General features: G+C 38.9%; 1 protein-coding gene across 7 annotated transcripts in view; it reads right to left on the reverse strand.

Annotated features, from left to right (window-relative positions):
- Elk (Eag-like K[+] channel) overlaps positions 1-20,495 on the reverse strand; it is a 95,241-nt gene extending 74,746 nt beyond the window's left edge. For 2 of the 7 annotated variants that reach the window (XM_087348996.1, XM_022071825.2), the window contains exons 1-2: positions 20,278-20,494; positions 2,445-2,554 (exon numbers count right to left, since the gene is read on the reverse strand). In XM_087348996.1, coding sequence (XP_087205122.1) covers positions 2,445-2,554; positions 20,278-20,351 — 184 coding nt within the window. In that variant the 5' untranslated portion in view covers positions 20,352-20,494. Of the gene's footprint in view, positions 1-2,444; positions 2,555-7,303; positions 7,547-10,518; positions 10,728-15,978; positions 16,383-20,277 lie in introns of those variants that run through there. The other 5 variants (XM_022071826.2, XM_022071824.2, XM_022071830.2 and 2 more) reach the window with 4 other exon arrangements.
- Between the last annotated feature and the right edge of the window lie 52 nt (positions 20,496-20,547).

Below are 20,547 nucleotides of genomic sequence, written 5' to 3' on the forward strand. Positions count from 1 at the left end.
CGTTTTATACTTAGGGAAGGGTTAATGGATCATGGTAAAATCCAGTAAAATCCAACAATTTCAAGATTAATGTAAATGAATTTAAACGACATATGCGGATTGTCTTGGAGGTGGGATATTATGTTATACTTTATTCTGGCAAGGAGGTAAATATGTTCGACTGTACTAATTTTCAAACCTCTTTCAAAGATAATTCTGCTGATAATACTTAAGCCCAACATAAAATACATTTATTACAAAATATATAATTAATTATCTATATCCCAACCTTATTTCATAAGATCCATTTTAATATTACCTTCTCATATACGCCTTGGTCTTCCGAGTGGTCTCATTTCTTAAAGATTTCCAGCCACAAATTTGTAAGCATTTCTCGTCTTATCCACGCGTTCTACATGTCCTCGCCTATCTCATTCTCGTTGATTTATTAATCCTAATAAATTTTGGTTAAGAGTAAACATTTTCTCCTCTCACTTTATACCTCTTTAGGTCAAAATTTCCCTTAGGAACCCTGTTTCGACACATCACCTATCTGTTTTCTTCCCTCAAAGTATGAGGCCGAATTTCACACCCATACAAAGCAACAGGTAAAATTATAATTTTGTGTATCATAATATTTGCCATTTTATATGGAAGACTGGGAGATAAAATAATGTAATTGTATTATTAAAATATGGGAAGGAAAAACATTAATTTGAAAGAAATCAGAATCGATTAAATGTACATAAAAATTTGAGTAGTTTAAATGTCATACTTGGTGACGAGTTATATAATAAACAATCCTTCAAAAACCAATGTTTGCGTGACGATGTATCAGCTACCTTTGCTTATTTCCCTCCATTTTATTATGGTATCCTGATACTTTCATTTGTATTTTTAAAAAAATTGCACTAGAGTAACACAATACATGATATATTAAACTAACGCGAACTGCAGATAAAAGCAAAAACACGTCTGGGTTGTTAAATTTTAAAGTAATTACGCGTAACATGATATATATTCCTCTACTCTGACAAAAATGAGCTGTTCAAAATGTTGAATGGGGCAGAAGACAGCGATGGTACAGTGAGGCTTAATAAGGCACGTTTCCAGACGACGTTTCTGATTACCATTAAAACTTCGGAAAGCGGAAGATTTATGCAGGCTATCTAAGCGGAATTCCGTTTCAATGGAACGGATTTATCTAACCAACATTACGCACTTACAGAAATAATTACCAAGACACAAATAAAAAAGAACTAGAATTTATAAAAAAAAAATTTGTAAGTTAAAATTTCTAGCATTTAAAGTGTTAAATGCATAATTAACACATATTTTAAAAAATCAAACTCCAGACACTTTTACATGAGGACCGAACAATAAAAGTAAGAGCCACAAATCAGAATTAGAAACATCGAAATAATTATACTTTTTATTGTCAAAGTTTTTAAAAAAGCTTTGTCTACTACTAAATACCATTCGCCTCCGAAACACAACAAAATAAATGCTTACGGAGAAATATCGCTTCAGTTTCATCAAATAATTGTCTTCATCATTTGTTAATGCATTTCGACTACAGACTTCATATTCGTTATGAAACTCACGGTGTCCTCGAACGACGTTCACGAAATTAAAACACAGGGCTGATCAAGTCTGTCTGTCCGTCCGCATCATCCAACTCGAGAACAGCTGGACGGATTTGGATGAAATTTGGTATGGACGTTTTCCCGAATTCAAAGCCTTCTAAATTTACGCGAATTCTCTCAACAAACAGTTTCATACAAACAGACGAATCAGTAAAAATTACGGAGAATGACGTTTAAAACATACTTTCATGAATTTTTTGTGAAATCTGTGGAAATTTCTCATTTGCATGTGGAATCTCTTCTTCTACGAATTACAACTTTCCAGTAATGTTATTTAGATAATCCTCTGGCATTAAAGGTTAAATATTAGCGCAAACACAACACCTGGAAGATATGAAGGCATTACACGATGCTCATTCAAAGACTGGAACTTCATGAATATCTATGCACTTTAATTTCAAATGTGTGCAGCTGTAAACCCGAACACGCAAACAAAATATCAAATTCCAAAGAAGCCTACAAAACAGACGGTGACGAATAAGAATATGTCTGTCCATTGGCGATGCTAACTCTGATGATGGAGGCAGCAAGTTCCTATGAAACGTCGGTCATCGTCTACCAGATTACACGATCCTGCATCCCATTGGACAGACTTGCTCAAGCGTATAGAATGATTTAGAGGAAAAAAAAAAAAATAAATCCCTGTTCTGAACGGTGAGATTAATAACTGATGTTAGAACGTCATGGTTATTCGGGAGGTCCGGGTTCAAAACTCGGCCCGGATACCGGATATCCTAACTGAAGTTTTACGTGGTCTTCCTCAGGCCGGGAAATGCGACGTGAAACAAAGTACAAATACATGAATAAGTGTTTACTCACGAGTTCCATCGAACCGCGTTGCTATGGTATCGAGGAAAGTGTTCTGTGGCGCTAGCAGTCCCTTTCTGGCAGGCATCAGGAACAAACCGGGGACCACCAGACCGGCGGCCCTATAAAAAAAAAGGCACCACATTTAACGACGCTTTCTCAAATTAACAGGTTACAAAATGCCAGGAGAATTGATACTTTTAAGGATCAGATGCGTGGGACACGTAGCACGCATGGGTGAGATGCGAATATGGAAGGAAAAGACCACGTGAGAGATATATATAGTTGCAGCTGGGTGGATAATATTAAAACGGACATAGGGCACGAAGGTGTGGACTGGAGGAAAAGACCACGTGAGAGATATATACAGTTGCAGCTGGGTGGATAATATTAAAACGGACGTAGGGCACGAGGGTGTGGACTGGAGGAAAAGACCACGTGAGAGATATATATAGTTGCAGCTGGGTGGATAATATTAAAACGGACATAGGGCACGAGGGTGTGGACTGGAGGAAAAGACCACGTGAGAGATATATATAGTTGCAGCTGGGTGGATAATATTAAAACGGACGTAGGGCACGGGGGTGTGGACTGGAAATTGAATGGCTCAGTGGCAGGGAACAAGGTTAAAATATGCGGGTTTCAAAACGGTGGGAAATTGTTTGAGGAAAGAACAGCTTGTAATGAGAAACACTGATCCAATGAGTTAACTGCTGATTTCCCACAATAGATCAGCCACGAAACCCGAACAAAATATATTTAAATTTAACTTAAATGTCAAATTGTGGGTTAGTGGCTTCAGGATATAATAAAACATAACGTGTACATAAAAATCTTAATAACTAAACACTTCAAAGATGCAGAAAGACACTTTGATGTAGTCCACTGTTGTCGTCACTAAGAACTGTCTACAAGGAGCAAAAACGCCTCATTCATTTAACGCACAAAACAGGAAGATCGGTTCACCCATTTCCTTACATCGTCTCCAAAATATCAAATTTTCTTTCGGAGGGAAAACAAAACAAAAATTTTAAAAAAATCGTCCGTCGGATTCGATTAATTCTCATATCGATCCACTACGCACTACATTACAGTAAAGTTCAAATAATAATTTGTAATAAAATATTTCATAGATCGAAAATAAAAAAAGGTGTGAAACTTGTGAATGCCGGTTTTGAAAACTTCGTTCTATAATTTTATTAAATTGTCAGCACTGAGTCTTTCAAGTTGTCTGATAACAGATGTAATGCACTTTGCCTTATCTTCATTTTTTTTTAATTCATTGAGGAGGGGGTGAGTTTTGCTATAAAATTCTCCCTTCGCAACGGGATCGAAGTATTCTGAGCGTGACAGAGAGAGGTTAACAACAGGTAGATGTTCAGCTACAAACAGAATTTAACAATGACAGCCACAAAGGCAGACACAATTTAAATTTTAAATGTTTATTTCGCAAGAGAGAACAGAAATGTAAAACACATTCTTTGGGGTGGGGACACTAAATGTCAGAAAATTTATCGTTAAATAAATCAAAAGGCGATGGAGTAGAAACACGATGAAACAGCTACCGACTTCTGGATATGAGAAAAATAAAAACTATTCTAAGAAATTATCTGCTTTTTGACGGAACAGAAGTTCCTTGAACATGACCATAAGAGCCCGCGGCAGGCCCGTGTCCTGAGACACAAAACTTCCATTTTAATATTATCTTCACCATTACGTTATCTGAGTGACATCCTCTGTTTAGGATTTTCAACTGAAACTTTGCAAGCATTTACAATCTCGCCCTCTCTGCCTTCATAAATAAGATAATACAGGGTGTACCACGTACACCGATACAAAAATAAAACCATAAGCAGGTTCTTCCCTGTGTAAAAAAACTCCCCCAATTTCCTCCATGACACTCGAGTCAAAGTCATCGTAGTTCCTAGGCCGCTGACAACGCCAGATGCTCAGAAGCTGTGCAGATGCTAACATGTATCCACTAACAGAACGTGTGTTAATTCTCGATGGCAGGATAATATTAAAATGGATCTTTGGAAACGGGGTGAGAGGATGCGGATTGGATTCAACTGGGTGAGAACAGGCACCAGTGGCGGGCTCTTGTGAACACGGCAATGATCATTCGGTTTCCATGAAAGACGGAGATTTTCCTGAGCTCCTGAAGAAGGACTCTTCTCCACCGAGTGAGTCAATCGTGTTTGTCACTGTCAGACTGAGCCCACAGTCTGACCAACTGCCACCACGCACGGTAAAACAGAGGTATCGATTGTCATCTTGCCACATACGCGTGCGGGGTGAACAAACTGCCAGGATTTATACGCACCGTCACGCAACATTTCGGAGAGAGCAAGTTGGCACACCTTGGAACACCCTCGTTTGAACCCAGTGGTCGGCAGGCCGTCAATACCGAGGCCCCTTTCTGCACCCGCTGTTAACAACTCCACACAGCGGAGTCGTCTATTAGAATCCGACATTCGCTCATATGGTCACGAAACAAACCGCGATTATGTAACCCCAAGGTTCATTACCGCATTCACAACAGCCCATCATTGGTCTCTATCACAAACCACATGGATTCAGACCACAACTTCCGACTAGTTTTCTTTAATATCCACTTTAATATTATCATGCCACATACATCAGTCTCTTCTGAGTGATAACGTCCCTTAAAGATTTCAAACCATAAAATTCTGTTCGCATTTCTCTTTTCCCCAAAGAATAAAAAATTATACAGCAGTTTTCTTCAGTCTCCCGTCACTTTATCCATCTTAAGAACAAATATTCTCCTCAGCATCCCCCTTCACAAAGACCCTCAACAGTGCAAATGTGATCTCCAATATCATTAGTAGTAGATACAGCACAGTCACATGTGGTTTCAATATGGTTCGATCCAAAGACCTCAATGTCTCTAACTCATGACGATCGCCAAAATACCACACAACAATTTGTTTCTGATTCACATCGCTTTCCAATTACGGATGACAGGAACAGAAACAAGCCAGCACTCAGCCTCTTTTCACTCCTCTTATATCTCTACTTAAATCTTCGTCCGACAGGAGCATTTTTCCCCAACATGGCCGCCTTTCCGTAATACGCGTATAGAAATTTAGGATGGCTCATAAAATGTATTTGCCTGCTGCCTCCATAATCAGGGCGATAGCCCCCCAAAATAATAATAATAACTAGATGGCTTACGGAACCCGAAGGTTCATCACCGAATTAACCAAAGCCCTGTCCTGGGCCTACAAAATCCAGTCTCCTTCGACTCCGATCTCCCATAGATCCCGCCTGAGATTATCCTCCCATCTATGTCTAGGTCTCCCCAGCGGTCTCTTCCCCTCAGGCTTCCCAAATAGTGGACCCAACCAACCAGATGGCTTACGGAACCCGAAGGTTCATCACCGAATTAACCAAAGCCCTCCACCGGACCCTGTCCTGGGCCAACAAAATCCAGTCTCCTTCAACTCCTATCTCCCATAGATCCCGCCTGAGATTACCCTCCCATCTACGTCTAGGTCTCCCCAGAGGGCTCTTCCCCTCAGGCTTCCCAACCAATACCCGGTGCACACCTCTTGTCCCATCCATGCGCGTTACATGCCCAGCCCATCTCATTCTTCTCGACTTAATCACCCGGACAATATTGGGGGAGCAGTACAGATTTTTAAGCTCATCAAATGATTATGATGATGATGATGATGATGATGTCTCCAGGTCACTCAGGAAATATTTGGCCAACATCCCGGGCGAACATGACATCAGGGAACTGCAGAAGACCGCCATATTGGGATCTTCATACATCATTCGAAAGACGCTGTCGTAAAACAGAATTATATAATACATGTAATACATATTAAAAACAAAATGTATCCCGGAAATAGCTGCTGCCCTATGTACCTTAGGGACAAGGTCTGTCTCGGGTACATGGGAGTACATACCCCATAAATGGTGAACAGATGGGATAATAATAGGGCCCAATTGTGGGTTCTGTTTTGGTGTAATGCACTAAAAATATCCTGTGGGTGCCACAACATATGTTAAAACATATTTTGATTAAGTGATATATTGAAATAAATTTCTGTGGATTAGAAAAATAATAAACAGATGAAAATGTGGAATTAGACGGAATGAAAGGACTAATTTGCAAAGCGGAAAATGTTTTATCACCGCCCCCGATCAGTTTGTAATTTTTCCTGTCCCAACAGCGGTGTGGTTTGTTTCGCGGGGACGGACGAAAGGTATCGATTGATCTCTCGACGCAATTTAAACTGTAAATGACCGTTCTTGACCAGAAAGATAAGATACGGGTCTGTTCTGGCGATAAAAGGTCTACGTCCGAGGCTGACAGCAAATCAGTAGATGGGAATCTGAACGCTGTAATCATTCAAACATCTTCCGCTCCATACACTCAACATTGTCAAGGCCCACCACTTTAATATTATCTTCCCACATTTAGCTTCTCTACGCAGTTTTCTGTCCCTCAAGTCTTTAAAATAAAACCATGCACAGGGATTAGCAAAAATTGCTTTCCCTTACAGAAATGTTAAAATTTACCTACCAAGTCTGTTAGTTCTCATATTTTAAAAATAATTTTAATAATGTCCTCCAATATACCCTTAAGGTCTCTTTGTGATATCTTTCCTTCAGGTTTCAGACTAGGTGGATGCTACCTTCAATCTCTGGGCGATGAGTTGTCGCCCTGATGATGGAGGCAGGATCCACCTCCGAAATTTCGGTCAACATCTAAAAGACTACATGACGTAATATCCCAGAAAGCAGTCCTTTTCACGTTCGCCGCCTTGAGAACCAAAAATCTCGCCAGAATTATCTTGTTTTTCTGCTAAAAGGCGAAAAAAATATATAAAATGACGTACCTTAACGTACAAAGTTGATTCTACAGACGGCGTGCGAGTGTGGAGTTTGCAACATTTGGTATGACGTTTATCATCCTGAGACACTTCTTCCTCGCCGTCCTGGTTCACTTGGCTGCAACATTGCGCCAGTAACGTCGCGCGTTCACACAAACCCGTTTAAATTATCACCTCTCGCCAAAGAGACTTAAAACGGTTGCAATGGACCACCAAAGTGACGCAGTTCCAGACACACATTCCAGCCGACTGTCGACAAGCGTAATGAACTGCTACAAATCCACGCCATTTACAGATACTCGCGTTAATGTAAAATTTATTTAAACTTAAAATATGCCATTCTGACCATCCATACTGATTTTCCATTATTTTAAAAATTACATTCAGTTTACTTTTACCAAACTTAATGCAAGTTACGTAAAAATATTAAATTTTGCATTGATATTATTTATTGATAAACCTTACGTTTAATGATAGAAGGAATGATTACGAAAAAATAAAGATATAATTATGGAATTTGTAGACTTGGAGAAGGCTTTTGACAACGTAAAGTGTTGAGAAAGGTGGGACTGAAATATAAAGATAGACGAGTTATTTGCGGTATTTATAAGCGTCAGGAGGCCATAATGAGAGTGGAGAATCGAGAAAGACGAATTTATTAAGAAGGGAGTAAGACAAGGTTGCAGCCTATCGCCCCTGCTGTTTAATTTGTTTGTTGAGGAAGAAATTAAGGACGTGAAAGGAATTTCGGGATAGGAATAAGGGTTCAGGGGGAGAGGACAGCAATGTTAAGGTTCGCTGATGATATTGTACTTTTGGCTGAAAGGAAGGAATATTTAGAAAAATTATTGAATCGTATGAATAGATTACTCAGTGAGGAGTTTGGCTTAAGGATAAACAAAATCAAGACGAAATTTGGAGCAGCAGAAATGAGAATAATGATCCGTTAAATATCAAAATTGGGAAAGACACAGTAGAAATACTTAAGGAATTCTGTTATTTAAGAAGCAAAATGGACGAAACAAGGAAGACATTAGCGAAAAGAGCCTTCTTCAAAAAGAGAGGTCTACTAGTGTCAAACATTGACCTGGAATTAAGAAAGACTTTTCTGAAGTTATTTGTTTGGAAGCGAAATATGGTCAGTGAGAAAGGCAGAAAGAATGAGGGTAGAAACATTTGAAATGTGGTGCTATAGAAGGATGTTGAAAATTAAGTGGACTTATAAAGTACGAAATGAGCTGGTCTTAGACGGGATAGGCGAAGGAAGAATCTTACGAGAAGAAGAGATACGATGGTGGGACACTTTCTGAGGCACCCAGGATTGGTTAATTTGGTAATGGAAGGAACAGTTGAAGGGAGGAATTTTAGGGGGAGACAAAGATTGGAAAATGTGACGTAGATTTTTGAGGATGTGAGCTGTAGAAAATATGTGGAAATGAAGAGACTGGCGCAAGATAGACGGAAATGGAGGACCACATCAAAGCAGTCGAAAGACTGACGACAAACAAACAAATTACTTGTATATTTACCGGTAACTGTGTCATGTAAATATAATAATAATAATAATAATAATTCAGTTAATTTAGTTAAGTGCGTGACGTGGCAACAGTCAAATAATTTCAAACACGGCCAAGCACTAAAACAAAACGAAATTCTAGAAAGTAAATAATATAAAATTTAGAGATTAAATACGAGAATAAAATGTAACGTAAAAATCAGGTTCAAGATGTACAATGTAAGACGTACAGATAATGGCGAAAGATAAGTTAAAAAATACAATTTAATTATAAGTAATGTTTCAGAATATTCTTCTTAAACATTTCAACGTCACTGGTAGCAGAAACCTAACTTAAATCAGCCTGCGTTACTAATAAAAGACAATATCTTCAATAATTTCTTGATCTGAAAGTTTCTTTGAACAGCCTTCTTAAACACATTCCGAACAGGTAAGTGCAGTGTTTTGACTTGTAACAAAGAGAACAGATAAATAATAGAAATATATTCACGAGAAATCCTCCTTCAAAAACATCCAACAAAATCCCATTACATGTGACCGTGACTGGAGACTCCAGTATAGGGTTTCTACGAGCAGGTGGCTTCAGGAAGCCTGACATTAATTCCAGCACGAGCAGACGTTGAACAGCGTAATTTTATATTTCAGTTAAGACACGTTTGCAAATCATCGATAAGATATCACATCAGGAAAATATATTGGATATCGATATGGATTCAACGCATCGATATATCGCGTAATTTCTTAGTACCATAAAACTGATTCTAAGACGCGTTTAGCTTGAAAAATAAAAAAAAATGTAACTTAAAAATGAAAGTTTAGAAGCAATGCACAGTATTTAAGTTTGGATTTTATTTAAATTACTTAAAACGTTTTATTAATATTACGACAATACTTAGTATAAATAAAAACATAATACAGCGTTTTATATCACATTTAATTAACTAACTCGTAATTTTAAAAAAAAAGTCTAAACAGATTAATCGATTCCATATCGATATATAGGCCTATATCTCCGGCATCGATACAGAATTCCATATACATCGATATCCTTAAAATGTTGTACATTTGCTTATAATTCATGTGCAGACAGTCTTGTACTGAAACTAATTATATTTTTGATTTTAGAATGTTGAAATAGTGACACTTAAGTGATAATATCCAAGACCTTAAACATGATAGATGACCGAGTATAATCGTGTTACAAGCTCTGACAAGACGTCGGCCTAGAATCATATTGAATAGCGTTTCCAAATATCAAGTGGCGTTAAAATCAAAATGGAAAAGTAACTATTAAATTCCTTAAAATTAGCATATTTTCTGCATATTTTTAAAATGAATTATTCTGGATAGGTTCTTTCATAAAACGAATAAAATAAAAGAAATTTGATCATTATATGTGTCAATATTTATTTTAATTAGGAAGTTAATTTTGATAAAAAAAAACCTTTTCTTATGCGAACAGACCGTAATTTTAAATTAGAACCTTTAATGTAATATGCGCTGTGACTGTCGAATCTTTTTTGTATCGATATTTTCTCCTTTTTTTGGATTCTGATAGTCAAAAACTGCACCAAACAAACAAATATAATAAACATAACTTAATAAATCCATCGTACATTTTTAGGAGTTAATAAAATCAAGCATCTATTAAATAAAGTCAACAGACAGACATAGCTTAATGGAGCTGATTCAAAATTGCATTTACTTAATACTATAGCTGGTTACCACTACGAAATATCATTTTTCTCTTAATTTATACGGCATAATCTCCGGATCACACGGAGATTTCCTCATCATCGCTCGAATCCGCGTTTTCAAAGAATCCCAGAGAACACACACACACACACACACACAGACACTCGTAATAACGCGAGTGTTCCGGCAGGAAGACACTTCCGACCAGAGTCCCGCGAGTTTGATTCCGAACTGAAGGAAGATCTCATCGGACGGACGTCGTCTCCCGGGCAACCGGTAGTCACAGGTCGAGCCCGTCGGAGCATGCGCACCCCTGGACTCCCCCGCCCCCCAACCGGCCACCTCTCAGAGATATTCGACGTCTCTTCTCCGGACCCAGAGCGTCCTGGACAAACTTCTGTCCAAAGTTGGTCCATCCCATGGCGACAGGTGGGTATATTTTTTTTTTACAAACTGTACAAGATGTGTATTTTTCTCCGGTTGTTACGCTCCTAACAAGACGGCAACTCATTATTCATTGAGTTTATTTCTGTAACTTACTTTAAAACGTTTATTTCCGATGAACTGGTGATAATGAATGATGATTTGGAACGAATGTGGAAGGAAACGGACTATTTTAAGTGACTGAGATTTCATGTTCCTGCAGCTGCGAGTCTGAAGATGGCTACTTCCAGGTTATCGAGCCGTGCTGTGTGATGAAAGTTTATCGACGTTTCAGAGGTTCTTTCTGCCTCCATCATCAGGACGCTAGCTTCTACGACCCTAGGATCCACACTTTGGGCGCGAGACGTATTACCAGAGCAGAAGTGAAATATATTAAAACGAGCAAATGTAGGAAAATGAGGGGTTTGAATCTGGGGGTGGCCTGTAATACCATAACATTCGTACCAAGTTTAATAAAAATCGGTCAACTGTTTCGAAAGTTAAACTGACGAAAATAGGCTAAAATAAATAAGCAGTTATTACATTCCGGAAGTTGAATTCTGTGTTGTAAGTGTTGAATAATGCGACGTTAATTACCGTAAAATACAGATTGATACAGGCATACCTCGTTTTATTGCGTTTTTACAAATTGAAGGTTTGTGCTCAGTTCGTGTCTCTGTGTCACATTTTGGTAATTCTCGCATTGTTTTTTTTAGACACAAAGCTATTGTACACTTAATAGACTACAGTATAGAGTAAACATAACTTTTATATGCACTGGGAAACCAAAAACTTCTTGAGACTCGCTTTATTGCGGTGGTCTGGAACCGAAATATATCCGAGGTATGCCTGTATTTGATGTTTTAAAATGTTGTTCAGTACATTCACAGTGATCCTTCGGACCTGTAGGCTGACTTTCTATTACCAACTGTTGACATGCTGCACCATTGTGACAAAGGACAGGCAAAACATTAGCGTATCAATTACATTCCCATATACGACGTTTATGTTTCAGCTCTGATGACGGAGGCAGCACGTACCCCACTAATCGTTGGTATCTACGCACAAGTGCAGAAGACAATCATCGATAAATTTCAAGTAACCAGCCTGTAATCTTAGAAATCATGCGAATTATTACCTGCGAATTCCGTTTTTGTTATTCCTAGACGTGGGTCGAGATTTCGATGCTACAGACACTGAACGCAGTAGCCACTGGAGGACAATCAGAGAAGAAACACAAAGCAAAACGTGTTGGAAACACCTGCAGTGTCACACTACTTACAAAATACGCTCAGGGTTCCCAGATGGGCTGGTCTTGTAACCTTCCTACAGCAAATCCCCTGTCGTGGGGTGAAAAGGAATGTACAGTTGCTACAAAGAGTTTCCGTAGCACACAGAGACAACCACAGACAAAAAGGCAAAGATGTCCCTGCGCCTAAAAAAAGCGATGACATGAAGACGTATGGGGGGAGTGGAGATATAACTCCACGTTCTCGCCGGACCCGTATCGATGGATAAAAACGCTGAAGTTAATCATAGGAAAAAAAAAACGTCCGATAGGATATAAAAATTCTGTGCTTATATTTCGCTTTGTTTAAATTCATGACATCGAATGCAGACCAAGGGCTACATTCGCTGTCTCAGTTGTCTGTGATAAAGATTCCCTTACTTAGGTAGCACGCAGTTAAACAGGGCTCACGGTATGCTAATCTCCCCGCGTGACCAGCTCCCGTCAGGGTTCCATGGATCCGGAATAAATCCAGCCGGGGGTACGAGAAAGCCAAAACCATACGTCGCCATGGAGAATAACAAACAATGGAATGAGAATGTCCGATAATCGATTCTTAAAGGAAAACAAAAGTTATCTCTTCATTCAAATACCCATTATATTGTCCCTCGTGCCAGCAGTGTTATATAGTCACTCTGGTCCAAGAAAATGGTGTCAGTATCGTAATAAGAGGCCTATTGAAGGGCACGCTATGGGCCTATGATACGCTGGAAATGAGCCAATGTTATAAAAAATCTAAAGATCTTTTTGTTGATTTTCCGGAAATGCTTCTCGATTCCGGGTGCGATCGACAGACGCTGCATTACACATCGTAAATCAATCCTTTACAGCCGAGTGGTAATTATATGTACCACCTGCTTTAACAATCAATAAATATTTTTTTTATTTAATGGTTTTGTATTATTAGATTATTTTCAAGCTCGGCTTTTGACGAAGGTGAATTTCATATTCCGACCGAGGTCAGAATTTCAGGCTTTAAAACGTTAATACAGTCTGAAGTGATCACTTGGAAGACCTAGACATAGATGGAAGGATAATATTAACAACGATCTTAACGAAATAGGGTGTCAATTGAATAGAAATTTTCTTGGATATTATCCATCGTCTAGTAAATATAAAGCGTAAAACGACGTTTCGGAGATGGGACTCTATCTCCGTCTTCAGGTTCCTACTAGATAGAGCTAATCCCTATGTCCAGAGATAGGGATTAGCTCTATCTAGTGGGCCCAACTGTGTAGGAACCTGAAGACGGAGATAAAGTCCCATTTCCGAAACGTCGTTTTACGTTTTATATTTACTAGACGATGGATAATATCCAAGAAAATTTTTATTCAATTGACTCTTCACCATCGTCAAGAAGTTTTAGATTTGAAATAGGGTGTGTTCCTTTGGGCTGAATACATATGACTCAGGATAGAGGCGAGTTTGGGGATCTTGTGACCACGGTAATTAAAAATTCGGGTTCAATGGGGAGTTTTTTTTGACTACCTGAGCGACCTACATCTTACGAAGAAGGACTCCGCTAAATTATGTTCGTTGGTTAGCTAGTTACAAAAGGTGATTCTGTCCCCAACTTAGAATTGAAAAAACAATTGAACTTCCAAGTTATTCACACAAACTAGGGAGGGGAGCAAATGAGATATTTCCATATAAAGCCCAGCATGGATTCTATTTTTAGCTAATGCGGACGCATTTCTGGATTCCGACACGTGTCCATAGCGCGTGCACGTGTGTTTGGAAGAGCACGCAATGCGGCATTCGATCTCACGCCTGGCACCCTGCGATGGTGGCAAGTGCACAGTAAGTGGGGGGGCCTCTCCGCACAACAACGGAACATGTGCCCACAGCAAACCGAAGTCAACTTCTGCGACTATTTTAACCTCTCACATTTTGTCTACGTAACGTAAAATGAAAGGATGAATTGCGAGGGATATGGAAGGAATTGGAAGTGGTCAAATTTGGGGTGCTACACCCGAATTCTTTTGGAGAAACCCCAGATATCCCAGGGGACAAACACTTAGTCAGCACAGCCTGCTTTTTTTGTTTCCCAGGAATATCCCGAATACGAAGCAGGAGTGCCAACCACTTGTCAGTAAATTTTAATCCACATCTATTAAGGTAAATTTACTTAACAATAAAAATACAGAATACAGAATTTTTACCGAACCGATGACGGAGGCAGTAAGCTCTTCTGAAACGTCGATCTATACATACCATCCATCTTCAGAAATTTGTCATTTAAATTCAAGTCCCCAAATCAGAATACCCGTGTAACCAGCGTTCCTTTTTAAGGTGATAATATTTTAGACACACGGATCTTTCCCCCGGAATAAAGTAACCGGAGTTTGAATCTGACCACTTACCTCTTCCTGGTGAAGAGGTCATTGACGTGTAAGGTCATACTTCCACTTTATCATACGTGTCCGTAGCGTGGCGCTTAATCAAGCACACGGACTTTATTTCCTATAAAACTAGCACCGAAGTTTGTCTTTCCTTGCCGGCACAGGGTCTACTGACACATAGGTCGCTCTTACGCGTATAGAATTATACACAATTCATAATAGGCACGTGAAAGTCTTTTATATAGAGGAATAATGGTTATCGCAGGGTGAGGGGGGGAGGTCCTGTCAAAATAGCGAAAGTCCATGCAAAGTTCAAACACAATGACATCACTGGAGTCGATGACCTCTGCCTTTTTAATATCGTTCACAGGGCGATGCAACATTTTCATTGTTATTTCAGTGATCTCGCGCGCGCGCGCGGGGGGGGGGGGAGTGCCTCAGTTACGTCACGTAAAAGAACAGAATTAATTAACCCCTTGAAGCCGTAGCTAGTCTAAATAATATTTAATAATCCAGCCCGTACCGCGAAGAAAACACAACACTTCACCGTTACGAAGATCAACTGGTTAACACTGATTAATAAGAAAATAATCGCTGTTTGTATATAGAACCATACGAATCCAATGTATACAAAATAGAAAATTGCTGTCTGTTAAAATCAGATGGTACATATAGTTACCACAGGCCTGTGAAGAGTTAATTAAACTATCATCTGACTGTGGAAATGTACGTAGATCATGAGTGAGTGATCAACCACAGATGTTTCGCCTGTATTGGGCAGCAATTGCAACAGAGCGTGAATGACGTGAGTAAATATATCACCACGTATCGGGCAACTTCATATTCTGTCGAAAGCGTGTCACCCCAGAAACTAACTAACTCCATCAGGCGATGACGTAGTCAGCACGTACCTCTGAAACGTCTATAAACTTCTATCAGACTACACAGCGTTACAACCAGCAATCTTCCTTACTCACCGCCGTGAGGACCTCAAATCCTAATTAATTCTATTCAAAATTCGACTTTGTTTAGAATATGTCGTCGTTTATACCATCAGCTACACAGACTAAGAAATGCTGGAGGGGTCTTCGAAATATTGTCAGTAACGAATGTTGACATTATCTTGAAAGTTAAAAATTTGGCGTAAGTAAGATTACTGCCACGATACTGTAACGACATACAGGGACATCAACGTTAGACCTTAAATAACGCGGTTTCATCATAGAGCAAAGACCTCACATCAAGGATTCTCAAATAATAACTTCTCAAAGGATGTAAGCTTTATGATGCTATATAAGACAGTAGAACAATCTAATGTTGTGATTTAACACCTTATACGTTGTCACAAAGGTAATATTTAGTGTTTTAACTGCACGCACAAGGATGATAAAAATTATTATAATAAAATAATACTTACACATACTTCGAAAACATGATAATCTTTCCTTTCTAATCCCTGGAGTTGATAAATAAACCCGACGTTTGAATAACAAATGGTATACTAACACTTAACCACAGACACACGAGAGTTCAATATTGTTTTCTGAGTAATATTTAAAACCGAGACATAATTTATGGTCATTAACTTGAGACTATTCGGTATATTTCTCATGGCTTACAAATCACCGACATTACCACAGTACAGCACCGTCACAAAATAAAATCTGTTATTTTATCAACAGAGACACGAACGAAAATAAAATCTTTTAAATTCAATGTTATTTGTCAACAACTGGCACAGTAAATTCTGCCTTAAAACCGACTATAAATTCACTGGCGTTTTCAGTGTCCTTGCACATCGAGAAATTAAGCGGAACTGGACCAAATGGAATACTCAGTGCAACGTTAAACCAGTTTCGCATCCATCAAGAAGGCCTAATTCACGTTATGAAACCTTACTTAGTACAGAAGGGGGCGGCAAGCGATTAAACCGGTTACAATGGAGTAATGACAACAAATAATCAATATCAGTGCAATCAAACAGCAGTTCACATAGAAAATTGTAAAATGTCGGCTATAGAAGTCCCTCGTACTCAAGAACTGCCCAACAGAATAAAATTAAATCTGATACTGAAAAATTCGCCGTAATTTATCTAAAAATGCTAATGTTTATTTATATCGGACACCAGTGACGGTCGCCTTAAATTAAGATCAACACTAGTGTCTGTGATCGTAAGTGACTCGATGGGGAATCCGCCGAAGGGGAATCCTAGCTTGGGAAATTCCCAGTGATTCAACCGCGTCGTATTGTACGTTCGCTAAGCGCAGGTCTGAGTCCGATCAATTGCTCTGCACGTGGATGAAGTGGCAAGGGTTGATAAAGCCCACCAACCCTTAGGCTGAACCGATGTCGAGTTCTCGTCGACTGGTGGCCCGTGGTATGAATGCCCTCACACGTGACCTCGATCCTGAACTCTTGGTTTCAGCAAACAAATGAATATGAAGGCACATATAATGCATACGCGTGTCTCGCTCTCAATTCTATCTCTAAATAGCAGTCCATTTGTAAATGTGTGTAGACCATCGTGTGGAGTTTTTAACGAGTAAATTTATCCAAAATCGGAAATGTGCTGACAGATTTTTAACAAATTTTTCCCTGCATAAAATTTCAAGAAAATCCGTCCAGGCAGACAGACGTGGCGAAGCAATCGAGCACATTTGCTCGACTCTTAGTTTCCAGGGCGCTTAAAATCGAGGGGCCCCGTATTTGCGAACCCACTGCCCGATATGCAGACTTTACATCCAACAAGTGTGTATAAAATGGCTTTAAAATAAATTCCACGCTTCGTCTTCCAATTTCTCTACTCTTTTAAAACTCAATGGTAACTATATGTACCACCTGCTTTAACAATAATTAACTAAAAATTATTCCTATGATGTGTATTTATGTGTTTCGTATAATTCTCACTGTAAACAGCGATTATTTCCTTAAACAGCGTTAACCAGTTGATGTCTGTAATGGTGAAGTGTAGTGTTTTCTTCGCGGTACGGACTGGATCTTTAAATATCATTCAGATGCCTACGCAGTGCATCAATGGGTTTCGCGTGATTCTCATTATAAACAGCGATTATTTCCTTAAACAGCGTTAACCAGTTGATCTTTGTAATGGTGAAGTGTAGTGTTTTCTTCGCGGTACGGACTGAATCTTTAAATATTATTCAGATGCCTACGCAGTGCATCAATGGGTTTCGCGTGATTCTCATTATAAACAGCGATTATTTCCTTAAACAACACCGACCAGTTGATGTTGGACTAGGAGTTCGAATTTTAAATATTAGCGTATTTATATTTTCTTCGGCTTCAAAGTGTTAAGACAACATTTGCCCTTACCAATATTAGACCGTAGAAAGGTCATCCAAACCATTCATTCTAACGAAGAATTTGCTGAATCACAAACAAAAATTTTCGTAACCCGGGCTTATAACATTCCGCACCTGCTATAAGCCGTCTTTTTAAACACTGCAGCAAATAATCTTTTGAGCTCCGATTTATCTGTGTTCTATTCAAAATGCAGTCAAGTCTGCGTTTGTAGACTAAAACAACAAACATTAGTTTTACTAACGAGAAACGTGCTGTTTTTGATAAAGACCCAAGCAATCTCAGCTGGAATGGTTTTCGGAGAAAGTTTTGTTTATTTTGATATTTAAATAAAAGGAGACTCAAAAATTGACCTTCGGAAAGCGTTCACATTCTGGCTGGTAACCCAACAGTAGGAAAACAAAAATTATCACAGCGTTGAAGATCTTCTTGAACGTTTAACAGAGCAACGACGCACTTAAACCTGCTTTTACTCCCACGATAGATGAGTCAGAGACGAGACAACTCGTGAGGCGGTGATATATGAGTATGGAGAAAACTCTGATCGTAATCTCGAGGTCACATCTCATTTAACCAGGTCTACGCCACGAGAAGACAGAACAACCTGAGCTACAGTTCTCTCCTAATACAGCGAAGATTTCTGATATTTATCTTAGCGTAAATCAAACCTTTTTTTTTTTAATCTTTTGGGGGTTAGAGTGAAATATCGGTACATTTCATAACAAGGCTTCCTTCTGTACAATATTTTACAGATTTCCAGCAGTTCAAAATGTAGTTGAGTGGGAGAAGAAAAGAAAGGCACAGAGAATTTTTATTGAGAATTCTCTTGGAAGACTGAGGAAATTTGAAGGATATCATTCAGAAGGATTTTGCAGAGTCGACTATAAAGATGGACGACACTCCAAATTATCCGCAAGTAAGGAAAATAGAAAAAGGCCTTTGTTAATATTTTATAAATAGGCATATTTCGAATTTAATTTTTAGAACACCTACTTAAAATTCAAAACCTGTTAACGACAGGAAGATGGAAAATATATGATAATGAAATAAAAACCTAATCTCATTACCACTGACTATAGAAGCTCTCTGGTAGCGAGCTACGCTGCTACACGCGGTTTCTAAATTTTGAAAATGTATCTTTCAAAATCCCGCAAAGAAAAATCATATTTGCCATATTTAACCTTACATCCTTTTTCCTTGCAAAAATCTAATAAACGTGAGTTATCCCACTGTTGCTCAGAGGTCTTCAAATACGGAATTTGATTTTCGAGTTATTTCCTAAATCACAATCGTCTGATTTCAAGTATGAATTCAATTACACGCGGTGCAGAATTTAACGCTGCTAATTGACACAATAGACGCGCTGTTTTTCACTTTGTCTCTGATGCGTTCAGAAATAGACGTAAGAATTTCCTTGACGTCGGCACGAATTTATGATCTGTGTAAAACGCGGAGGCTGGATGATTCTTGTACAACAAACACCGGCACGGATTTACTGTCCAGCTAACTTTCTCGCGTTCAGATGAGAACTTGCAAATAAACTTGTTCAAGCCGCAGAAGGAACTCTTTCCTAATTTTATACTTCTTTACATATTCCCAGTTCTAACTCCATTTTAATATAAAGAAGACAGTATTTTGCTATTTAGAATTTTAACATAATTATTATATACACTACATAAGTGGAGGCTGATCCGATAGGCTGGACATGTGGCATGCATGGGGGGGGGAGGCAAGGGGTGAAAAATCCGTCTGGAAAACGACCACTGGCTAGACCAAGAAAAAGATGGGAGGATAATATCAAGATGGATCTTAGGAGATAGGAGGCTGGAATGCGCCCCAGAACCGGTCTGGACGCGGAGGCTACATTACAGTGACCAGGAAACTGTGTACATTTTTCTAGGTTCTGTGGACATTTCATAACAACAAAATCAGCGATAAAGTCTAAATACAACAAGTCATGCACTGAGTTTGTTTGCCAAAATTTGAATTCTGACCGTTGAAAATTGTGCCGGTGACGTCACAGTTGCCTGGAGTCAATTACATTTCACCCACTCGTCAGAGCACCTGCTGGTCCCTACCTGTGCTAGTTTAATCCACGGGTGGAATTACCTCATCGTCTCCAGGGCAGAAGTTAGACAAGTAGTGATTTGGGTCAGTTATATAAGAATGGTGGTCAGTGAGTACTTTTGACATAACCTATAACATCCAAATTCTTATCTGTCTCACTGTTACCCTGAATATGGCGCTACAATCCACAATTCACCGCCGTGAAAACTTCAAATCTTATCAAATGTTGAACAACGACGTAGTTACATCCACGAAATGTCACAAACGCCTATTATTACTCTATTTTATAATTACATTGTTTCTACAGACATAAAACATGTGTATATTTACCCAGAAGTAGATTCAAACCGTGCAACAGTATCCGGTCTGCACACTAGTAGACATTCATCCTCTTGAAGCTTCATGAATATAGTTTGAAACTCAACAGACGGCGACACAATTAAGCTTCATTAATGAAAGCGTACACAAAGCAACAAAAGAGAACAGTTATAATATTAAAATGTAAGTATATTCCAGGATTTTTCTTTCTGTTTTATGTTGCCGCAATTTTACTTCCGTGCCGTTACTTTCTTGTTATTGAAACTAAGAAACTAGCCACCA

Source organism: Zootermopsis nevadensis, unplaced genomic scaffold (genome assembly GCF_977971745.1).
Source record: "Zootermopsis nevadensis isolate Lab colony 2312 unplaced genomic scaffold, Znev_1.0 Znev_ptg000015l, whole genome shotgun sequence".
Lineage (NCBI taxonomy): Eukaryota > Metazoa > Arthropoda > Insecta > Blattodea > Termopsidae > Zootermopsis > Zootermopsis nevadensis.